The sequence below is a fragment of the Aptenodytes patagonicus genome, chromosome 5 (genome assembly GCF_965638725.1).
Source record: "Aptenodytes patagonicus chromosome 5, bAptPat1.pri.cur, whole genome shotgun sequence".
Taxonomy (NCBI): Eukaryota; Metazoa; Chordata; class Aves; order Sphenisciformes; family Spheniscidae; genus Aptenodytes; species Aptenodytes patagonicus.
The window spans coordinates 48,021,239-48,043,904 of NC_134953.1; the positions used below are offsets into that span (position 1 = coordinate 48,021,239).

At 45.6% G+C, this 22,666-nt stretch overlaps 2 protein-coding genes across 3 annotated transcripts in view; one reads left to right on the forward strand and one right to left on the reverse strand.

Annotated features, from left to right (window-relative positions):
• Positions 1–8,073, forward strand: part of COLGALT2 (collagen beta(1-O)galactosyltransferase 2) — a 60,399-nt gene extending 52,326 nt beyond the window's left edge. For both annotated transcript variants that reach the window (XM_076339584.1, XM_076339585.1), the window contains exons 6-12: positions 69–188; positions 669–745; positions 2,687–2,793; positions 3,599–3,731; positions 5,050–5,177; positions 5,696–5,902; positions 6,371–8,073. In XM_076339584.1, the coding sequence (XP_076195699.1) occupies positions 69–188; positions 669–745; positions 2,687–2,793; positions 3,599–3,731; positions 5,050–5,177; positions 5,696–5,902; positions 6,371–6,647 (1,049 nt within the window). In that variant the 3' untranslated portion in view covers positions 6,648–8,073. The remainder of the gene's footprint in view (positions 1–68; positions 189–668; positions 746–2,686; positions 2,794–3,598; positions 3,732–5,049; positions 5,178–5,695; positions 5,903–6,370) is intronic.
• A 4,207-nt stretch (positions 8,074–12,280) lies between these two features.
• Positions 12,281–22,666, reverse strand: part of RGL1 (ral guanine nucleotide dissociation stimulator like 1) — an 83,754-nt gene continuing 73,368 nt past the window's right edge. Inside the window, exons 13-18 of the mRNA XM_076339586.1 lie at positions 21,278–21,399; positions 20,316–20,405; positions 18,090–18,276; positions 15,956–16,195; positions 14,526–14,640; positions 12,281–13,856 (exon numbers count right to left, since the gene is read on the reverse strand). Coding sequence (XP_076195701.1) covers positions 13,669–13,856; positions 14,526–14,640; positions 15,956–16,195; positions 18,090–18,276; positions 20,316–20,405; positions 21,278–21,399 — 942 coding nt within the window. The 3' untranslated portion in view covers positions 12,281–13,668. The remainder of the gene's footprint in view (positions 13,857–14,525; positions 14,641–15,955; positions 16,196–18,089; positions 18,277–20,315; positions 20,406–21,277; positions 21,400–22,666) is intronic.

Below are 22,666 nucleotides of genomic sequence, written 5' to 3' on the forward strand. Positions count from 1 at the left end.
GCAACAAAGCAGCGAGATCCACTGGTAAAAGACCTGACTCTTAATTTCTGTTTTCCTGTGATCCCCAGGAATACAGATGTTCATCTGCAACCATGAACACTATGGTTTCCTTCCTATGCCCCTGAAATCGCACCAGACGCTGCAAGAAGAAACCGAGAACTTTGTGCACACACTAATCGAGGCCATGAGTAAGTTGCTGTGCCCTGCCATGATGGACCCCCCCAAGTTAATGTTTGTAGAGCTCTCCTGCCAGCGGCCCAGGTCTCTTCCCCTTGGGAGTCTGCATCCTGATCTGACTGCTGTCATACTGTTCTGATATACAGTTTTCCATTTTCCACTGCTTTTCTACCTAGGGATGTAATCATTTCACAGTCAGGTCGACCCCATTCACAAAAACCCTTAACTTCCCCGTATTAAATGCAAAAATGCATCTTTAATGTGGAAAGGATGCTGCAGAACCTTGTTTTTGTCATGAGGTCTGTCTGGCACATGGCTGCTGGCTTCTGCTGTGCTAACATGGATGCTTTCTGCTACATCCACTCCTGCGCGGATTTCATATCCCATCTCCCTGGGGCTTTTTAGGCCCAGTGATGAAAACGCATATGGATACGTTGTATCAATGCAGCTTGTACATGAGGGTGATGCTTGGGATCTCTCCTCTTTTTTAGTCGATCGTCCTCCCATTGAACCTTCTCAGTATGTCTCTGTTCCTCTGAAGAACCCTGACAAGATGGGATTTGATGAAGTAAGGAACCTATTTTGCTGCCATTTGTCTTGTCTTGTCTTCCTGTTTATCACTTAGAGGACCTGGGTTGTCCCTGTAGCTTAGCTTCCAGCCGTTTCCCTTGGAGTATATTATCTTTTCACATAGCTAGCTCTTTCTCAATCACTCATCTTTTGGACACAAACTTTTTGCAAGGAGAAAATAGCCATCCTTATTTGGGGAGAACTTCTGCCGAGCTCAGGGAAGCAGAAGGGAAAGGGCTCAGGGAGCATTCTTTCCCTCTGGCATTTGCTGTGGAGAAACAAGGCCAGTCAGGTCTGCAGGCACTTAGTACCTGCTACAAGACCCCTGACTAGAAGTGCAGGTTTGTGTGCAAGGGCAGTGCCCAGCAAATCTTTGGGCTTCCTGTCTTGATGGTATGGATGTTTTAATCCAGCCAGGAGGAGATGGCAGAAGTGAGGCTGAAAAACAGGTTGTTTAACTCCCCAGTTTTTGTGCTGTTTCCTCTACATCTGACTCTGCAGAGCAGCTTGGCAGTCCTTCCGTTCTGCGACAAAAACTGGTCTTTTTGGAAACCTCTCCTGCTTTCCAGTGACGGAAGGGAACAATTTCTCTCACCTGAGAGAGACACTGGAGAGCCCGGGGCAGCTGGGGGAGCCAGACTCACAGCTGGGTTCTAGCCCAAGCCGGGTATGTCCAGGAGTGATGAAAATCATGCGTGCCGTCTCCTTACTGTGGCAGTTCTCCGCCTGCCCTGCTTGGTCACTGCATTTTTCTGCTATGGCCTTAAGTTAAAGTGAACTAGAAAGATAGTTACTGATGCTTGTAGTGCCCCAAGACCCTGCAGAAATTTCTCTCCCGGCTCTGCCTCATGATGTGGAGAGAGCAAGCACTGAGGGGAGAAGGCTGGAGAGGGAACTGCTGTGCTTTAATTAACCAGTGTCTGTGTTATTCACAGAGCCAGCATCCCTGTGTATACAGCTGCCAGTGGCACCACGACCGAGGGAGTTGTGGTGATCAGGGGAGCCTTTGTTTTCTTGGTGTATTCTGCTACATCTGTTTATATGACTCGTAAAGTCTGAACCTGATTTGGCTATGTGTGTTTGAGCGTCTGTGTTTAGGACACAGCTGGTGTAGGTTTTTTCCATGTTGTCCTTTGTGGCTGCGCTTTATTTATCCAATTCATTATTTTTGCATTTGTGCTGACCTGGAATTTGATCCTCTTCTTACTGGGATGAGGTTTTGCTCCACAGGCTACAAGGCTGCACTTGTACTTGTCTGCCTGGGACTGAAAAATATTCCTGACCCTCTGCAGTTTACCTGCAAATGAGGGCTTCAGTCCTCTGCCCTCCACCAGAGAGTCTGTCTCCTCAAGGCTTGGACAGAGCGCTGCCCAGACATCTCTGTTCCTGGTCTTGGCTCTCTGCTAGGCTTTCCACTCTGGCAGGGGTAGCAGTGGATTTTCAGTGCCTGAAGTAATTACAGAAATCCTCTCTTTGCTGTGTCCTTGTACTTAGATGGTGGCCCCACTGATAATCCTAAATACAGGCAATGGCAGCATTGTGGAGAAACGTGTGGGTCAATGTTCCTCTGGGACTGGAGATGGAGGTGGCCATTTTACTCTGTGTTTAATATAAATCAAGACATCCTATATCTTTGGAAATTATAGACTTGGCTGTAACTGGTCTGCTCTCACCTTTATGCATCCTTGAAGAGCAACTTTTCCCCGTGACATAAAACATCCATAAAAAGTAGTTGTTCAACAAAGAACGAGTCTCTAACCTTTCAACTCAAAACCAACCCCAATTTTTTGACAAATTCTAAGCAACCTGGAATAAAAACACACCTGGTATTTTAATAAGGTCTGCTTTTCCAGTGGGGCTCCTGGAGAAGAGTGGATCAGGACTCCCTTTTCTTCCTTACTCCCAAGTTGGGAGGCTGATGTCTTTCTCTTTTGCACAGATTTTCATGATCAATCTGAAGCGTCGGAAAGACAGGCGGGATCGGATGCTGCGGACTCTCTATGAGCAGGAGATTGCAGTCAAGATAGTGGAGGCTGTGGATGGAAAGTGAGTTTCGGCTGGGGTTGCTGATGTTTGCAAAGAGTGGGTTGTGCTTAACTGCTTAACACCATCTCCTTGGATGCCCTGACCTCCCTTCTGGTGGGGAAGGGTGGGCTGAGAGAGAGGTAAATATCACTTTTATTTACCTAACAGCCTGTTTGGGACAGTTTTGCTCTGTTTCTTTCTTCTTTTGCAATTAGTCTCCATGAGAGAACCAGGACAGCGTGGTTCAGACTAAGATGAAAATCAGGTTAAAATCATACTGATTTCTGAGAACTATAACACTTGCACACAGTTAAGAGGAGTCAGCAGTGAAAGTGTTTGAGAGCAATTGTCTCCCAGGAAGATCATCCATCCTAGAACCACAAAGCTGTTGTGCTACAGTGTTAACCCTGACACAGCCCTTTCCAAGCTTACTCTAAGGTGTGTTGAGATGTTTTTATAATGAAAAATTAAGGCAGAAATTTTAGATCTGGGAGTTGCAAAAAGGGCTCAGGGAGATAGGAACCCACATGCCATCTAGTGGTCTTTGAGACTTGGGTACCCATTGAGACCTCTTAGAAAAATATTCTAAGCCAAGCGCCTGACAAGTTGATGGCCCCACAACTATGGGGGATATGATTTGTCAGCTTGATTTAGAAATGTAAATCAAGAAGTTAATTTTTCTCTGGGTTTTTGAGCGAAACAAGTGCAGGAATTTCTTGAGATACGGCTTTTCTCTTAACATCAACAGCATTTCCCATGTTGCATCTGTTTCTGACTTGAATTTACTTATTTTTTTAAGTGGTGATAGATATTCTCTCTTTCTCAGAGCACTGAACACGAGTCAGCTCAAAGCTCTCAGCATCGATATGCTTCCGGGTTACCGGGACCCATACTCCTCCAGGCCACTAACCAGGGGAGAGATCGGCTGCTTCCTTAGTCACTATTATATCTGGAAGGAGGTAAGGAGTTTGTGGCTGCCTCAGGGTTCCTGCAGGAAGGTGCTGTGGGCAGGCACAATAGGATGGCGCACAGCCAGTCCTAGGGCAGAGCATCAAATACAGTGCAGGTTTCTGGAAGTGTAGGGTGGAACTGTTTTCCTTGGTTTGTAGGGGATCATGCATAGGGGTTTTCTTGAACGCAGTGTTCAGCTTTCTCGTCTCTGCTTTCCATTTGCCAGCAGCTCTGAGTGATTTTTATCAGAATATTTTCATGACTGTTTTTGCAATCCATCCAATAGCCTGCTTGGAGCAAGTTTGCTTAGGAGAAAGGCAAGAAAGTTTTGAAGAACAAATGGTGTTACAAAAACCTGTTTTTTTTTCCCCTTGTTCTGCATCTGGACTGAAGCAAGTTCCAGTGACTCTGCTGATTTGGCTTTTTTGAGTTGGCATATCATAAATATTCTTAACAGTAGAGACCTCTGTTACCTAAGCTATGAGATCTTGTTTGGGTGGTAAAAGCTGTAGCTTCCATCTGTCCCTGGTCACCTGGGGAGTGACACTTGAGAGGATCTGGGCTGTGCTGGTCAGAGATGCTGGAGTTGCACAGCCCGACATTGACAGGAGGGATTATTTCAAGTAAGGTGTGGTGGAGGCAGGGAGAAAGACTTGTGCTAAAAGAAGACTGGGCAATGGCAGTGGTTACCCAAATACAGACAGCCCTCTGCCTTCAGAGGTGTTAGTTGCAGCACTTCTCAGCAGGGCAGGGCATTGATCAAACAGCCTAGAGCCAGCAGGAGTGACTTCAGTATGGAGAAGTCAGGCTATGCTTTTGGGCTTGAGAATTCTAAATCACCAACAGTCAGATGATAGCATGGGAACCTACATGCAGGACACCTTTGCATGTGTGTTCTCTCAAGTTGTCAGGGCCAGACTTTGGATATGCTAGATTGTCCTGCTTCCCAGACGTCAGGAACACTTTCTTCCAACAAAGAGGTTTTTCTGAACAGCAGCTTTGGCATCAAAGGCTCCTGCACATTTGTCTGAGGAGGTGGTTGCTGTGGTCATGCTAGATCGTAGCTCGTGGGTTCTAGATGGTGCAACATCAGACGGAGAGGTTTTTCTGGGTTGCAGATGCTCAGCCACAGGGTATTTTCAGGACTGTTCTCAGCGGCTCTTGCAGTCTCTCCCAGCTGAGCTGTGAATCTGGGAGTGGTTCATCGGCCTCCCTGCCTGCATGGTCTAGAAGACAGTGCCAGGTCAGGATGACCCCAACAATTTCAGGGTGCAGGGAGTGGCCCACGTGTGCCACTGTGATCACTTCTCAACCCTCTTGTTTCAGGTGGTGAACAGAGAACTGGAGAAGACGCTTGTTATTGAGGATGATGTGCGCTTTGAACACCAGTTTAAAAGGAAGCTTATGAAGCTGATGGATGACATTGAACAAGCCCAGCTAGACTGGGAGCTTATGTAAGTAACTGGCCCTCAGCCATCTGGGAACTCCTGGGCATGCAGGGGAGGTCAGCAGCACCTGCTGTATCACGATAGAGATGCAGGTTAATGCTGGAGTGCAGGGGAAGGTGGCAGAGACTTCTCGGTGGCTCTTCCCATCAGGGATCATCAGATCTGCCTTCTGGGGCAGGCTGATGCTGGAATGCCCAGACTGTATTGTGTACCCTTTGGGCAGTGTTGGTTGATCTCAACAGTGTCTGGAGATGCTGCTGTGACAGAGGAACTGACACAGCTCAGTCCTGAGGCTTGGACTGTGTCATCTTAGCTCCCTTATGAAGTCTTTCACAGCTATACCACCCACTGGGTTAAGACTTGGATGTCTGGGAGTGGTGCAGGATAGAAATCTGTGAGCCTGGTCAGGGATTACTTCTTGGATTGACCCTTTGTCCTTCCCTGGTTGACATGAACAGTCTTGTGGTCCTAATTGCTGCGGATTTGCTTTGGTTCCAATTTCCATGGTCTTTTCACCCTTTAAGCTACATTGGCCGGAAAAGGATGCAGGTGCAGGAGCCTGAGAAAGCAGTTCCCAATGTCATGAACCTGGTGGAAGCTGACTACTCGTACTGGACCCTGGGGTACGCAATCTCTTTCCAAGGGGCTCAGAAACTCATCGGAGCTGAACCTTTCAGCAAGATGTTGCCAGTAGACGAATTTCTGCCAGTCATGTACAACAAGCACCCTGTGTAAGTAGGATGCCTTCATTGCTGGGGTTGACATGAGCTGGGTCTTGCTGTGAATGATCTTAAGCCAGATCATGTTGGTGTGTCTCACTTCTGTAGCCTGGCTGGTGGAGGACAGGGCTACTCCTCATGCTTTTTGGTTGTCTGCAGCAGAGCTCCTGACACAGGTCAAAGGAGGTGACAGACCTGCTGCGGAGCAGTTATTGTCCTTACCTGGTGCAGGGCTTGTGGGCTGGTTCTGAGACACTTGGCTATCTCTGGTAGCGGAGGCTTTGGTTGTATAGGTGGTGTGTAGTTGTAAGGCACGTGTTTCTGGCTGTAGAGAGTCAGACTTGCTTTAGACCTACCCCAGCAATTACCTCCACTCCCTGGGACCTGTTTGCTTGGTGGATTGGCTTGTATCTTGCAGTTACAAACAGTGGCACTGATGAACATTCACTCTGTTACTGATGATTTTTCTACCCTCTTTAGAGCGAAGTACATGGAGTATTATGAGTCCAGAGACTTGAAAGCCTTTTCAGCAGAACCCCTGCTTGTTTACCCCACCCACTACACAGGGCAGCCAGGCTACCTCAGCGACACAGAGACCTCTACAATCTGGGACAACGAGACCGTGTCAACGGACTGGGACAGAACACACTCCTGGAAATCCCGGCAGCAGGGCAAGATCCATAGTGACGCCCAGAACAAGGATGCCCTGCCTTCCCAGTCATCTCTCAATGCGCCATCCTCCAGGGATGAACTATGACTGCCCACTTCCCCTGGGACTCTGTTGACAGCTGAACCTGCCTCACACTTCAGCTTTTCACCCTTGAAAGTTGTAGAGCAGCTCTTCATGTGGTCTCCTTCCCACTGCTTCGAATGGCAAAGCACAGTGGTTGGACCTGACTGTTACAACTAACCAAGCCGCTTAGGACTGGGTGGGAGATGAGGGAGGAAAAAGAACAAGTGTTCCAGACTGGCAGAAAAAAGGCAGAGATCTGAACAAAAGCCCTCGCAAGCTTTTGTAAAAAAAAAAAAAAATCTTGAATGACGTCTTTCTACAGTTCCTCATGTAGAATACTGTATTTATAAAGATTAATATATAGAGGTGTACAAGTGTTAATACCTTTCTGGATAGCTGTAACTGGGCTGCTGTGTAACTGTTACGCCTTGTAGGTTTGTAGGCTTTTATAACCCTGTTCACTGCGAGAAACTGCAGGCAAGCGTTTGGGTTATTGGTTTTGTTTTTCAAGGGGAATCAAGATGGTTCCAAAAATGTTCAATGTACTGGAGCAGCGCTCCTCTGTAGGGTCATCTCCTTCATCGCACTTCTGCAGAAAACTATTGCTGGCTTCCCCTCCATAAGTTTCAAAACTTGCTAGATCCCATCTAAACAGGCCTCCCGATCCAGAACTGATGTCTTGGCATGTCTAAAGTCTTGGAAGCTAGCAGAGAAAATGGAGGTTGCTGGTTTTATTTGTCTCTGCGCTGTCTGAAGGGAACACAGGAGGAGTTAGTCCATGTCATGTCCTGCTTCACCCCCTGCCTCAATTTATTCCTTCAGGAAAACAAAGCCTGACAACCTATTTGCAGGCCTGTTTACTTAGGCCAGAAAACCAAGTGTAGGACTTCTAGGAACTTTAAATGTTAAAAGTTTGGTTATGAACGGCTTGATACTATCTTTATAAAAACAAAACAAAACCTACAGAAATGTTAGTGTTGTCAACTGTACTGTTCTTGACAGCCTTGATAGAATTGTGCATTACAGGATGGAAAGGCAACTTGTCCTGATATTTTTTCATGTGAGGAGCAAACGTCTTTTTTTTTTTTTTCTTTTTTGATGAATTCTGATGTACTTGCTGTTGGCTAACATGTCAGCAGAGTATGGTGGTTGGTTTTTTTTTTTTTTAAATGTTTCTCAGAGGCCAGGTGATCATGGACTACACTGTTTAGGTTAGCTGGCACAGACCTCAGCCTGCAGGCTGCTGTTGCAGTGGGAGAACGCCCTCCTGGACTTGCAATCTAGAGACTCACCTGCTGGCGGATCTGTGCAGTTGAGTATGTGTAGCTGTTTTTTTAAAAATTTTTGTTTGTTTTTAATAATTACTGATCAATGTTGTGCTTTCTGCTAAAGAAGACATGTTATTACCTGTCAGCCGGTCTGATAATATATAGAACCTGGTGCAACATGAGCAGCTGTGTGTATTCTTCATTGGGTGGGAGTAGCTGTGGCTGGGAAAGGCCAGCTCAAGAGTTTTTCAGCTGTGTCACTCTACCATGGAGTCACTGGCCATAAAATGTGCCTGTTCTGCAACTACCACCAGGAAGCACCTGCTGTCCATGCTGGAGCAGGTACCCATGCGACATGGTGAGTATGGAGAGCAGGTCTGCTGTGGGCCACCATGCACAGCCTTTTCCTCTCTGACGAGCCCTCTTGCTTCCTCCTCAGGTCTTGCTTTACAAGTGGCAAGTCTGACCTGTTTGAAGCACTGTTGAGCATGGCAATCCCAGAGATGTTGGTAAGAAACTTGCTGTGGCCTTCAGAAGCAGGACATCTGTGAACTGGTGAGCATCCAGCATAGTGTCAAGTGTCGCTGTAGATAACTGTGACGTGCATGTGCGTCTGAGTCTGGCAGAACAGCAGGGATGAGCCAGCGCTGGGTGGGTGAGTCCCTTTGGCCTGGTGTCGTTTCTCTGATGTGATATTGTGGCTGCCTCTCCATGTAAAGGTTCGTTATGGTTACACTGTGTTCATATACATCACCACTGCGTATCTTTTCCACCCTCATGTGCTTTTTGTTCTGTGAAAGACCTGTCTCTGTGTCTATGAGAGAGGCCGCTCTTCCCCCCAACCATGGGAGTGATTTACCTGTGTCAGCAAGAGCCCTGTTTTTTCCAACCGTTCCTCTTCTGACCTTTCATGATCCTATTGAAGTACTTTCTCCATGAACATCTTGGCTGAAAACGACCCTGGTGCTCCTCACGGTACTCCCCACTTTGTGCTGGGGGCTGGAGAGGGAAGGGACTGACGCCCTGGGGGTGAGTGTGCCAGCCCAGCTCCTGGAGCTGCTCACTGTGCTTGTGTCCTGCTGGGGTCGTGGGTGGGGATGTGGTCTGTGGCACAGCCTCACAGCTACTCCTTTGGTGTCTTCCCCAGGGAGGTGAGGAGCATCGCTGTATTGGCCATGCAGGAAATATATAATGGATTTAAAAAAAAAGGGATTTGAGGCCCCCTGCTTTTTTTAACCTCAACGTAGCTCATTCAAATGATAAAAATGGTCTCTGCATCACCTGCACAGCCTTCGTGTTGGAGCCACTGGGCTACCCCAGCCTTGCAGCAAGTCCCGCAGACGTGGTGAGGGCAGGGGTGCGAGGCTGGATGTGGCTGGTGCTGACCACCAGGTAAAGCTGCTTTACGGACGTGTCAGCCCGGTCGCCTCGCGTGGGATGGAGCTGACTAACAGTGCTGTCGGGAAATTATGCTGTCAGTGGAGCTGGTTTGGATGCTCAGGGAGCCTGAGTTTTATTTAACTTTGCTTTCCTTAAGTAGAGCAGTAGCAGTTTATTAAAAACATCTTGGCAACAGCATTGGGGTTTTTTGCGGGTTTTTTTGTGTGTGTTTTTTCTTTTAGTTGACTCTGGAAGCGAGTGGTATAAGGGGTTTGATGGCTGTTTCAGGGGAGGGGGGAAACAAATTAAGAATAAAAATGTAATGAACTAAATGAATGTGTCCATTTCAGAGCAGACATGGCCTCAATCTAGCTGATTGTTCTTTTACCTATATGTGTACACACACTTTTCTATTTATTTACATATGCAAGATGTGGTGGATGGCCAGTGGTTCTACCTGCTATGACAAGTGCTGTTTTTCCCTGTCTGTGTTTTCAGTTCCTTGGCAGGTGTTGCCCAGGCTTTGCCCTACTCAAAATTAACAGTGTTTTGGAAAAGTAGGAGCCAGTTGAAACACTTCTATGTTTTTCTGATATTTTTCCACTTTCCACTTTTTTTTTTTTTTTTGACTCATCTAATGGGCTTCAAAACTGAGCGCAAGTAGGAGCCCTGGCTTCAACCAGCCTTCTGCCTGTGGCCGAGACGGCTGTTTGCTGTGCACAGGGCAGGGACTGCGCCATCCTGGGATATGGTGCAGCCCAGGCATGGAAGGCGCATCCCTGCTGAGCCTCCCGCAGGTTTAGCACCCACAGCCCAAACGTGGAGGTGCCTCACACTGTGGTCATGCATTTGGTCATGCATCTTGAAAATGAGTTTCTGTTAGCAGAACTTAACAAGTGATAAGTAAGAATTTGCCAGGCTGCTTCATGAAACACAGAGAGCTTCCCCCCCCCCCCTTTTTTTTTCTCTTTCTTCTCCCTTTTTTTCTCCATTTGGTATGGGGTTTTTGCTCTGCTGTGGAGCATCTGATCTAAGCCCCAGGAGTCCCCCAGCTGATGCCAGCACCCAGCAGTGCCTACCCCAGGGAGCATGGTGACAGACCAGTGGAAGCTAGGAACAGGTTTTACAAAGTGTAAGTAGCAAGCCAGCTGAAAAGGCAGCTTGTTCACAAGAAAGGTTACAAGCAGACTTATTGCAGATAATTTTTAGGGCCTGTCACCATAACCTAAGAACTCTGTCTTCGCTTTTGTTTAAGAAAGGAAAAGTGCTGTTGTAATCTCAATATGGCAATATAAAATTCCTAGTTCACAAATAGATTGTATTTATCCTGAAGGAAATAGAGTAAGGTTTTGTAATGTTGCATTTTGTCTCCCTAGGTAGTTTAAGTAAGAAAAAAAAGCAAGAGGCGGCTTAAATTCAGGGTAATCTTTCTTTTGCCTTTGCTATTGTAACATGAGAGGCCCTTTAGTGACAAAGGCGACTGCCATCGTTCAGGGACTCGCAGTGTGACTTTGGCGGTATTAGGAGTCTCCCCCAATGCTGAAGTGACTTGTGAAGTGGCAGGTCAGCTGTGGGAGCGGTCTGAGGGAAGCAGGACTGTGCTAAAAGGTAGAAGCAGCAGCTGGTGTGTGTAAACTCCAAATGTTTGTATTGTGTGCAGGGGAGGGAAAAAACCCCAACAAGCTAACAGTTGTGAGGCCAAGAGGAAACATGACATGATGGAGACAACAGGGAAAAGATGGAAACACTCAAAACAACTTTTTTTTGTATTAACTTGCTGCAGAAATCATTCAGTGACCCAAAAGAGAAAGATTTCATGAAGAAGCTGTAAAATTTGTGTATAATCTAAGTCACCCCGTTAGTTACAACTGAAAGCTCAAAAAATAGCACAAAATATTCCATCGCAATAGCAGGTTGATTGTGCATGACTGATGCACTGGGATGGCATTTGCTTTGCTGATATTTACCTTTAGCTCTCAACAAGCTCATTGCACTCCTACGGCGTGTGACCGGACTACGTATGGCTCATGGTTAGCTGCTGCCACTCGATGGGTAATGTAGGTGAGAGACTGGTTTACTTGGACAGCCCTTCCAGCCATATTGCTGAAGAAACACAGAAGCCGTCCTCATAAAGACTTTTAGGAATTAAAAAAAAGTGCACAACAGTAATGCTGACAGTGTTACAAACAATACAAAACTGTTACTGGAGTAAAACAACGCTGAAAGAAGGTTGTAGCTGAAGGGTTACAGCTAAAGGGAATACAGGTAAAATGTGGTGTTTCAAGTTCTCTGGAGGCAGGGAAGGTGAGTTGTGGGAGCTGGAAGAAGTTGAGAACAATTAAAATAGTAAAAGTGATGAAGTTGGAGAATGACAGCGAAGGAAGCGAAGACAGTGACAGTGAGGGAAGTGGAGAGGAGAGGTGTGAGGTGTAAAAAAACCCCACAACTTGACATGCAGTAATAAAGCCTAAGAGAAGAAAATAGATTAACTCCAGGCAAATATTAGTGGAAAAATGTTTATATACTTATCATATAAAGATTACAGGTAAGCAATTAAAAAAATCTTTTTCATATATAACCTTTTGGAGGGTGTAATTTTAAAATCAAGAACATTCAACTTTCAGCTTAATACAGACATACAACCTTGATGCTATACTTTACAAATGATACCATACAGACGTCAATGCATGCTTACACTGAAATGCAAAGAAAACTGAACTTCTATTTTAATCTTGCCCTAACTCTGGGCAAAGGTTAAGGCTCAGTTACAAACTCAACATCTTCACCCTCTCAATAAAAATACATTTGGAGTTCTTGGACTATTCAGACGAGGGCCTGCATGGTGCTACTTGTAAACAGAGGTGATGATAAATCTTCATGTAGTGTAAAACGTAGTACAACCTAACATTGTTTTCCAGCATGAGTTTATCACTGATCGTTAATGTAATCTGAGCCCAGTTTTGAAAATTAGTGCTATGGAACTGGTGGGAAAAAAGGCTGAGGCAGGTATACAATTCAGTATTTGAGTTTATTTTAACTAATACTAATGTATCTCAAAGACAGCCTGTTCAGAAGGGCTGCTTACAATCCAATGTCTTATTTATGGCTTTTTAAAATAAAACCTATCTAACTATCCTTTCAAGGAGGCCTGTGTTCTGGGAAGAGACTCAAGAAGTATGTTATTTAAAGTTTCACAGAGAACAGGTGATTAAATTCTTTATTCCAGCCAAATTCTTTATTCTAGCTGAAAGGATGTACCATGTCAGGAAATTCATTTAATAGATGTATATAAAGAACAAGGGAGGTGCCTGTAGATTATGCATAATAATGCTACAAGTATATAAAAATCTCTGGTTGGTTGGGGTAATGCTTAAAACCTGGCTATCTATCTCCTCTCATTACCCACTTCTAAAATAACAGGTCATGTAGTTGCCCCTCATGAATGAAAACGTGAGTTAAAAGTTTTGCTCTTGAAGAGTAATTGCACATTACAAAGAGGTACATCAGTCATTTCAGAGTACATGCAAAAGGCATCGATTTCTGTTCAATGGGTTAGCAAAGTAAGAGGAAAACCACCCTGTAGTGGCATTAAGACAAGACCTAATTCCAGACAAGTAGTGTTTGTTTGCCTTGTTCATGAACAAACGATGACATTCATCCAAAAGCAAGTGCAGTCCATTCTTTTAAAGTTCTTTGGAAAAAAAATCCAAAATAGGTAATTTTCTGGCGTGAAACAAGTGCAAAAAGAAGTTTGCCAGCTGTGTGAAAGCAATACACACACTTGCAGTTTCTGCTGTCTCCAGCGATGAGTGTTTTGGGGACGTACCCACCCTGCTTTTTCATGAATGCAAATGCCTCCTGGAGGCAGCAACTGCTAGTGGCACTCAGCTCACCCACACCTTCTGCAAACCAGGGCAGCTGGAGGCTGGCAAATCAGTCAGCTGGAGGCTGGCTGGGACCTCCTCCTTGGTTCAGGCAGAATTGTATTGAGACTTTTCTTCTCCAGTTTTATAAAAATAAATTTAGACCTTCTTCTGTGTAATACTGGCACAAAGGGAAAATGTGTTCTCACAAAAAGAGTTGGCTTGTGTGGTGTTCTTAAGACAAACGTTGCAGTCCTGTTTTCCCCTCGTAACTGGGGGTCTCACCTTCCTAGGCTAATGTGCAAAACAAAAAAAAAAATTCCAGTCCGTCCTGTCCCATAAATCCGTGTTTGTCTGTCCATATCCGGCTGCAAGGGGAAACACGTATCTCTGGCTGTACGTCTACCAAATGCTCGCTTTGCATTTCAGCCTCAAATATTTTCAAAGTTGAATACTGACACATTCATCTTTTGTAATACTGGATGGTAGCAAAGGTACAGTTCTCAACCAGTTCTCACTGTGGCCTTGTCTCCCTCACAGTGTAATTTTGCTGAGCCTGTTGCTCCAGCACCCCCGTTTGGCAGTTCTGGGGAGTGTCAGACTGCAACGGCTCCTCATTTTCACCTGCCCGTTGACTGACGCTTTTTTCCGCAGGATGAAATTGAAGTTCACATGGCTGTTCATGGCGTAGAACACGTTGGCATTGCCTGGGATCACCAGCTCTGCAAAAGAGGGACCAGAGCAAGTGTTAATTTGCAGTGTTGCACGTAGCAGAAGGAAAGCCAGGAGAGAACAGTGACCGGGTGAACAGAGCATACACAGCCAGGCAGTGCTGGGCCCCTTCCCTTGTTCTGCTGTGCCTCTTCAGCCAAAGCTGCATCAGGTGGTGCTCACAGCAGCTGTCCCACAAAAAAAGGGGGACTAGGGTTGCAGAGGGCAGGCAGTGGAGGCCAAACCCAGACCACATCCAGCCTGGCAGAGGCCCTGGCAGCCACTCCAAGAGGAGGCTGAGCCGAAAGCTGTTTGCACAGCCCGGTGACAGCGGTAGGATCCGGCCTGCCCTGATCCCTGGGGAGGTCGGACCCTGCCACCCGACCCCTGTGGCAGGCTGTGCTCAGGGAGAGAGAGCAGCTGCTTTTTGGTCGATGGCTCTACAGTCGCAGTGCACATATGAAGGTCTACCTGGCAACCCATGAGTGAGCCCAGCCTGTATAAAGCGATGTGCTGACAGGCCATGATAAATCATCCCTGCACACCAGTTACCAAGGGGTTATCCTCACTGGCAGCTGTGACAACATGTCCATGGCATTTCTAACATTGCTTCACATTTTACTCTTCCCTTCAAAATCCAGCAGAACTTCTAAAGCAGCAGCAGAGTTTTGCTTCCCTACCTTTGTCCTCAGAGATGACCTGTACAAGCTCATAATCCTTAGCTGCATCAGATTCCAGGTTGTGCTTCAACATAGCTCTCTGGATGACAGCGGGAGTTTTGTCTTGGCTAGTTAGCTGGAAAGATAAAGTTGCAATGAGAGATTGTGCTTATTCAATTTATATAATGATTTAATAATTGGCAAAGGCCTGCCTTTCTGCAGACTGCTTGGTCTTGGAAAAGATTTCAGAGAACTGAAAAAATACGATGGGTCAGTAACGAAGTAGTAGGTACTGCTAGATACTAAAACGTGGTATTTGTGACATTTGGTGGCGGTGGTTTTTTAGTTCAAGATGACAGATACTGTACTAGAAGAGACAGCAGTAACTCACAGCGTCTGCTCTCCCGAGCAAACACTTTGAGAGACGAGATGTTCTCACTAGCCATTAAAGTCCACATAAATAGCTGCCCCATCTGTTGTTTGCAGACATCAATTAATCTGCAGTCTCCTGTGCTAAATACTTTCTTTGACATCCTGCAAAGATTTTTGGCCTTGTAACTGGGTTTACTGTCTGCTGTGGAAGTGCTGTGCATCCGGAGCAGACACAGGGCTCCCTCCAGAGCCTTATGCAGTCAAAAAGAAGATTTGTCTCACCAGTAGCCGAATTTGTCAGGCCCTCGGGGAACAGCTCTTCACAATTTGGGGAGGTCAGACCATTAAAATCATACGGTGCTAAGAACTACCCTCCTGTGTGTTTGTTCCCCCCAGGACCTGAGGGACCTGAAGTGTTTGCTCAGCAGCTGAGTCTCCATCAGGTACCTGTAGAGATTGCATGCAGGCGAGTCACGTCACCCACGGTCCAGCACAGGCCCTGCACTCCCTTGACCATTGGCCTGGCACTGCCAGAATCCCTCCGTGGACCAGCATTGAGGGAAACATCTGAACACTGGTTGCTGCTGGTCTGGCAACCTTTGCCGCAGAGAGAAGCTGCATAATTAAAGGGCTTGTCAGCTTCCTCGCGTACAGCTCCCTATTTCCCGAAACCAGCTTCTGGGAAAGCTTCTCCAGGCAAAACTTGGCACGTGGCATCTTGTGTCAAAACTCGCACGCAAATTCTGAGCTAGAGAAAAAGCAGCTAGCACTATAGCAGAAGGGCAGGAGCAGCAAAGCGTGCTCTTGATCAGAGTGCTTCACCTTGAACTTGCTGATGAAATAAAAACTTTAATTTCAAGATCAGAAACTTCCACAAAGATCCTATTTTCAAACCTCTCATTCATACCATGCTCCACATATTTTGAATTGTAACATTTGTCATTTTCCCTTTCAAGCCAGGTTTGATTAGTTGGCTCAGTGAATAGGTGTTTTCAAAACTAAAAGCACCATTTGTTTAAGTCACCCTGGATGAAAACATCACCAACAATAACAGCATTTTGCTGTTCCACGCCACTCACCAGGATGCTCTTGTACATATTGCCATTGTTGTCTTCTATGCTGATCCGGATGATGCACGTATCTTTGTTCTGCTGGTTGTAAACAGGAGGCAGTACTTTTGAGGTAACGGGTGTCATGGAGACAGAGCACTTGTCATTGGAGGACAGCAAGGGAGGGGATGAGATCAAAGATGACACCCCCGAGGAAGATGTGTCCATGGAATGGGTGGAGGAACAGGAGGATTCGGAGGATTCGGAGAGCTACACAACAGAAAGAAAGAAAGAAAAACAGTCATAAACTGGACATTTTGTATGTCTGTGTGTGTCATTCTGGAGGAAGAACTTGAGAAAGCAAAAGGCACATTCAAAGCCTCAGTCATCTGCACTCTGTCCAGAAGGCTGGCAGTGGTATTCCTTGCCTCCAGAAAAAGTGAACTTCATTTGATTAATTTCACCATTTTAATGAAAACTTATTTCCAATTCGGTGTGCCAGACACTGTGCGCTGTTTGCTCTTGCCTCTCGGTAAGAGCAGGCCAGGAGGTGGCAGCAGATGCAACGAACAGAATCAGGTTGTGGGCAGCCAGCCGCAGAGCATGCCACGGGCACTGTGGCTCCTGCACCAGGTCGGAGCCTTTACACGGGGAACTAGACTGGGGTGAAAATACACATACGCCTCCCTCTCTGCCACTTCCCTTTGAATATTCTTTCCTCGATGGAAACTGCCTCCTTGCTTCCCCTGCTGCTCAGGGTTTTGCCTTTCTCTTCATCTGCCTTGCTCAAAAACTGCTGAGAGGATCTTCCCTCTACAACTTGCTTATCAAAATCACTGTAACAACTGCTCCAGCTAAACAGTTTAAATGATTTATGGATGCCAGTGTCTGGGACCTCGTGCTTCATTTGGTTTAAGAACATTTAGTACAAGTTAATTTAAAATAGCCATAAGCTAAACCCCAATATAACACTCTCCAGCAAAACATCCCTAAAAAGGGCTTCAACAATACAGTTAACACAATTTACTTCAAAAGGGAAGAGTCTGTAGGAAAGATGTCCCTGTGGATCCCCCCATCAGATCCCTTCTGCGTTTCCTGTCATTACAGTTTGTCTCTCTGGATGGTATCAGCACACGCCCAGCCCGTCTGCTCTCAGCACGAGCACTCACAGCTTCGGCCTTACACTCATTTTGCTGTGGGGTGTTCCAGCTGCCAGTGTGCGGGGCAAAGGGCTTTGCCTTCTCTGCAAAACAAGGGATTTCCTGGCACACTGGTTCAGTGCCTTTGTGTAAGACACTGACTGGGTGTGCTAAGAGTGAGCTGGCATGCAGGAGGAGGTGCAGCAGCACCACACCGCACCCCAACTTCCCCAGTGGAATTAAAGTGAGCCAAGGCAAGGTGTTCATCTTGGCAGTAGGGAGCTCACAGGAGGTCAAACCCACAGGGCTGGCAAGCTCTGACTTTACCTGCCTATCACTTGGTCAACTGCAGCTGCTCTGCCTTCCCCAGGATTTTGCAGTGCTGTCACTAATGCACACAGCTGATTGAGCATGATGGACACAGCAGCAGGCTGCTAACAGCAGAACAACTCATCAAATCTGAGATATTCGAGGAGGAAATGACTAGCTGTTGCTCTTCAGCTGATCCCATCTCCCATCTCATTTGTTTTTGGTTGTGGGGGCATATAAATCCTCTTGTTCCTGTCACTGCTAACGTCACGCTGCCATGTGCTGGACAGAAGCACCACCATCTGCGAGTGTGATGCTCAGGCTCCTCACCCCACTTCCCGCAGGCTCCAAGGTAGAAACGCTACTAGCCTGGCCCATCCCTCTCAAAAAGCACAGAGAGAGACAAAGAAAAATTAACCTCATGCTTCTCCAGGGCCTCACCTAAACAAAAAACACTGCCAGGCACCACAAGAAAATCTAGTTTCAGGGAAGGAGAACTTCAGTCTGCCTTGTATCTTGGCAACATAGAAGGGATTGTGCAAAAATCCTGACTGAGTTGCTTCCCTTTTTACACATTTCTTTCTAGAGACTCTCCATTTCACTAAAAGCAATGCTCTAGTCAAGACCAACAGGCTTGGGCAAGCGTCTAGGGCCTGCCTGCAGTGTCGACAGTCTCTCACAGGCTATTTATGCTGGTAACAAGGCTCAGATCATACCTTTTTCTGAGACTCATCAGGAGTGCCTATGGGAGTGATGCAGACGTCTTCAGATTCAGAGTGATTAAACTCACATGATGAAACACTGGCCGAGTCCGTGCTTTCACCAGAGCTCCCACCTGGAGTAGATTTGGGTTGCTCTTTGATGGGTGTGCTGTGGGCGATCACCTCAGAGCCTAGAAACAGTCTAGTATAGAAAAGAAAATGTAATAGCCAGTAAGTGAAAGCAGAACAGAGCTGGGCTGAGCAAAGCTGTCCCTTGGTTCAAAAAATCTTACGTATTGTTTTGTTTTCCTATCTTGAGTGGCCTATTGTTTTCATTTCCTCTATGTTGTTTATATGGTTTGTCAAGAGAGTTTGTTACACACTAACACAGTACCTTCTTGACCTAGCATACCCACCAGCTGCAAGGCCAAAATCGGAGCTAATGCCCAAGTATCACAAACGAGACTCCTCTTCAGTCTGTTAAATTTTCAGACTCACTTGCCAGGAAATGATTGATTGTAAACCTGATGCATTTACAAACCAAGGGACGAGGGGCAAGTTAGAGGCATGGCAGCTGGCTCCACCTTACGCGCTCCTGCACACTGCTGTCACACCCTGGTCCCTCTGACACAAGGCAGCTCAAGACCTACTCAGTTGCCATGAGTAAGTGAAACAGTGCATGAAAGGTAATGCATGGCCATACACCGGGCAAAGGTCTTCAAAAGGCAAATTCATCCCCACTGCAAATTCTTTCACTCAGTATAGGTGCCACAGATACCAATTTCTCTCTAAGACTCTAAACAGACATGTACGCAATGTGGACATCACAAGAAAGTGTAAATTATAGACTCTCCCTCTTTGAGACGCATTTCTAAATGCAGGTCAAGTAAATTTAAAGGAGTGTCAAAGGAAACAAACCTGTATAACATACAAGGTAGAGCAGCAAGGTGAATTAGATGCTATGTCAGCATGCAGTTAACGATTTAAAACAATTTAGAGAGGTGTCACTCACTGTTTCCGGGATAAATTATGCCAGTCTTTTCTACAGTATTAATTTGCAAAATACATTCTGAGTGCAGATGAAACAATTCTTTAGACAAAGACTGCATAGTGCAAACAAACTTGATACGGTAAATTATAATACTACAGCACTGAAACGCAGTCAGAAACGAGAGAACAAAGCCTGTGCTCCGCAGCGACAATTCTTACGCACAGCTTAGGCACGCGCCAAGGGAGAAACAAATGAGAGGCCACCAAGAGTTCAGGCACTGTCATCTTCAAAGCTCACGTTCTCATAACGTATCGCCACCAACTTGGATGGACTAATCAAAACACTTTCCAAACAGCTGCCTGGATTTTTTTGAGTATCAGAACTCAAAACTCTAGATTGAAAACATCTATTCTTGTTTCAGACCCTAACTTGCAGTAGCACTGATGTGAAGTGAACGCCTGCTGGCTGTTCTGAGGAAACTAGGTACAAGAACCAAGCAGGAAAGGAGAGTTAAGAGCTGAGTGCTGTTAAATTCATCATTTCCCCCCTCATCTTGATCATGCCACTGGTATGTGGGAGTCCCTTCATACCGCCTCTTGCATCAGGTTCAAATTTCTCACCTTTTAAGATATTTTTACTTTGGTCCTTGATCTCTGCTTTCATTCCCTGCAGCTTTCCCTGAACTCCTGCTAGTGTATTGTTTCCTGTGTGTGCTTAGCTGCATGCCCCTGTTCTCCACCCACCTCCTGTTTGAATCTTTGTGGTATTCGACTAAATTGGACCACGTCCCCGTGATTTTTTTCCTTCTCTAACTTGAAGGCAGTTAGGCAGATTGTTTCCATTATCAAATGCCTTTTTGCTAACCTTAATTTTCATATTAAAATCCTGCAAGGAATTTTTGCATGTGTATAGCAAATTAGACTAATAATAGGCCAGATTTTATCCTCATTTACTCTGTTTTGCTACTGCATTCAGGGAAGTTATTACACAATAGATACTGAATTTATAATCCAGCACTAAAATCGTTCCTTTTTCTGACACTTTAGGAAGGCTTGTTTGTTTCTAATCTCTTTCATCATTAATAATCCTCATGACTACTTATAACAATAGAAAGGGACAGCTTCAGACTGAAGTACGCAGTGGTCTGGATCCCCAGCCAGGTTTTTCAGCTGGTGAAATGAGTACTGCTTGTTTGATTTATTTAGGTTCATAATTAACACACCAAATGCCCCTTGCCCCGTCATACTCACAGGCTGAACCTCTTCACCATGCTTTTCCGAGATTTTGGCGATGTGGTGCTAGTGTCAGCAGCTGCTTCAACCTCATGTGAAAGTCTGTAACTGCAGAACAGAGGCCACTGGGTTAATTTTTACAGACAATACTATTAGTTATATCTCTCAGGAGTAGCAATATTCAAGAAATTCGAGAAACCTTCAGTTATTCCCACTTCATAGAAGGTTGCAACCCCACAGAGAGGAACATAGCTCTGTCCACATTTTACCATGGTGAAGGGGGTATTTTACTTCTTTATAATAGTTTTAAAAACTCATGGTTTTTTGATGACCTTCATAATTTTATTTTTAAAGAAAATCAAGAAAATACTTAACATGTGAATCTTGGATAAGCTGCCATCTTTTTTTTATGACGACTCAGTACAATGCAGTATGTATCTATGCTTACACTCTTAGACAGTGCAGCAGAGTAGTATTCAGATACCTACTGGAGATATTAAAATGCTGTAAATAAATTGTCTTGAGTTGGTCTAGCAGCACGTGCAGTACCACAGAACTCAGCAGGGCTGCAAGAGTCACCCCAAATGGCCAGGAGACATTTGTCTGGAGCGCGCTCAGCGAGCTCTGCATTGCCATGGCTACCTGCTGCCTGCATCCACCAGCCAAAAGCTCAGTGACTGCATCTTGACATCCCTTAGGATTGACTTCTGAGCCTGTGTCTGGGTGTACAGACAGCCCAGACACAACAGACTATCATATTTCAAAGTCAGAAGCCTGATTTCCAATCTCAAAACTAAACCCTGCAAAGTGTTCAACAGGTTTTCTACAGCTGTTTAGCAGAAGGCAGAGGTATTTCCACTCTCCTCGAGCAGCAGTATATGTAAATCCCTGTAAGAGGATAGCTAAAGGCTGACATAACCTACCTGCAGGTGGGTGTGGGGTAAGAAAAGCCTGCTTCGCCAGCTGGACTGAGAACCTACCTCTCCTCCTCAGTTAAATGCTGCTGTCTCCTGAACCACTGGATGAATTTTTGGTCTGGTGTCATGCAATAGCTGTTACATGCAGATTGCAAGAGCTTAATTTGGGCAATTACTTCAAATTCCTAAGAAAATAAATAATCAAATAGAAATTCTAATTAGAAAACACAATAAAGCCAAACATACTCATTCATATACTAAACATATGCAACAACAGATCCAAGACAAACTTAGTTTGACCTGAAGTTCAGTTTCAGTTGAGTAACTGACTATATCAAGAACCAGTCTTTCAAACAATGAAGACTTTTTTTTTTTCTCCCCAGCATCCATAATGTGCATTGAAATGTGAACATTTTATCAGACATGCACAAATTAGAAGACAAACACAAGGAACCACACTTCACCACAGAGCTTCTCCCAAGTACTAACCAATGTGCGATGCTGGTGCAAACCCACCAAATGGCAGCACTGCTGGTTGTTCCTCTAGGAACAAGGGTAGCAAAGGGTCACAAGTTCTTCAAATCACCCTACCCGCTCACCCCTGCGCTGGCCAGACCAGCTCCGAGAGAAGAATCATGCTCTGTACTTAGGTGGTTCTCAGACAGCAAGCAAGAGTAATAATTAGGGGTGCCTGCGATGAAAGCAGAGAGTCTGATCCTCCCCAGCTTCGCACTTTGTGCACTCACACTTGCACCAGAGGAACATAAAATGCTACCCTTAATATGTGTGACTAGAATGTGCTGCTCTTCTGTAATACCACTTGCATACACACTTTGCCAAAATAATTCTTAAACCCCCTTTGTGTTAGAGCAGGTTATAGAATCAGGATGTAGGAATGGAGCTGGGTACTCAGCATGGTTCAGAGGGCAGCTTTGCCACTGGTTTCTATGAAGCTGGAGTGATGACCATGGAGAAGCTCGTGTATCTCATTATTAGTATCTTGAGCCGTACAGTTATACATACAAGGCAAGTGCAAGAAGTGGTTTATAGAGCTGGGAGCAGTTGAAGGAAGGAAATGGCTCCATCGCAGCCAAATCCAAGTCTGCTTTCAGACCCCAGAAGGGAGATTTGGCACGACTTCATTCAGACAGATGTAACCTTTACTCCTACATAGTGTTACTTATCTCTGACCAGCAAGGATCAGGCTGAAAGGAAAGACTGATAGCATTTATTTCTCAGTCCCGTGTACCTAATTCGCTCTCTGCAGCCTTTTACCTACAAACAGTTTACTGCAGCAGAAGGAAGATGTTTACAAACTGTATCTTCTGGAAAGCAAAGGTCTCATGCCACCAGGTCTGATTCACTCTCAACACATAGGACATACACATGTAACGTATTCCCATGAACACCAAGTGGAGGGAATGTGCATGCCCCAGATGTAAATTCCATGGA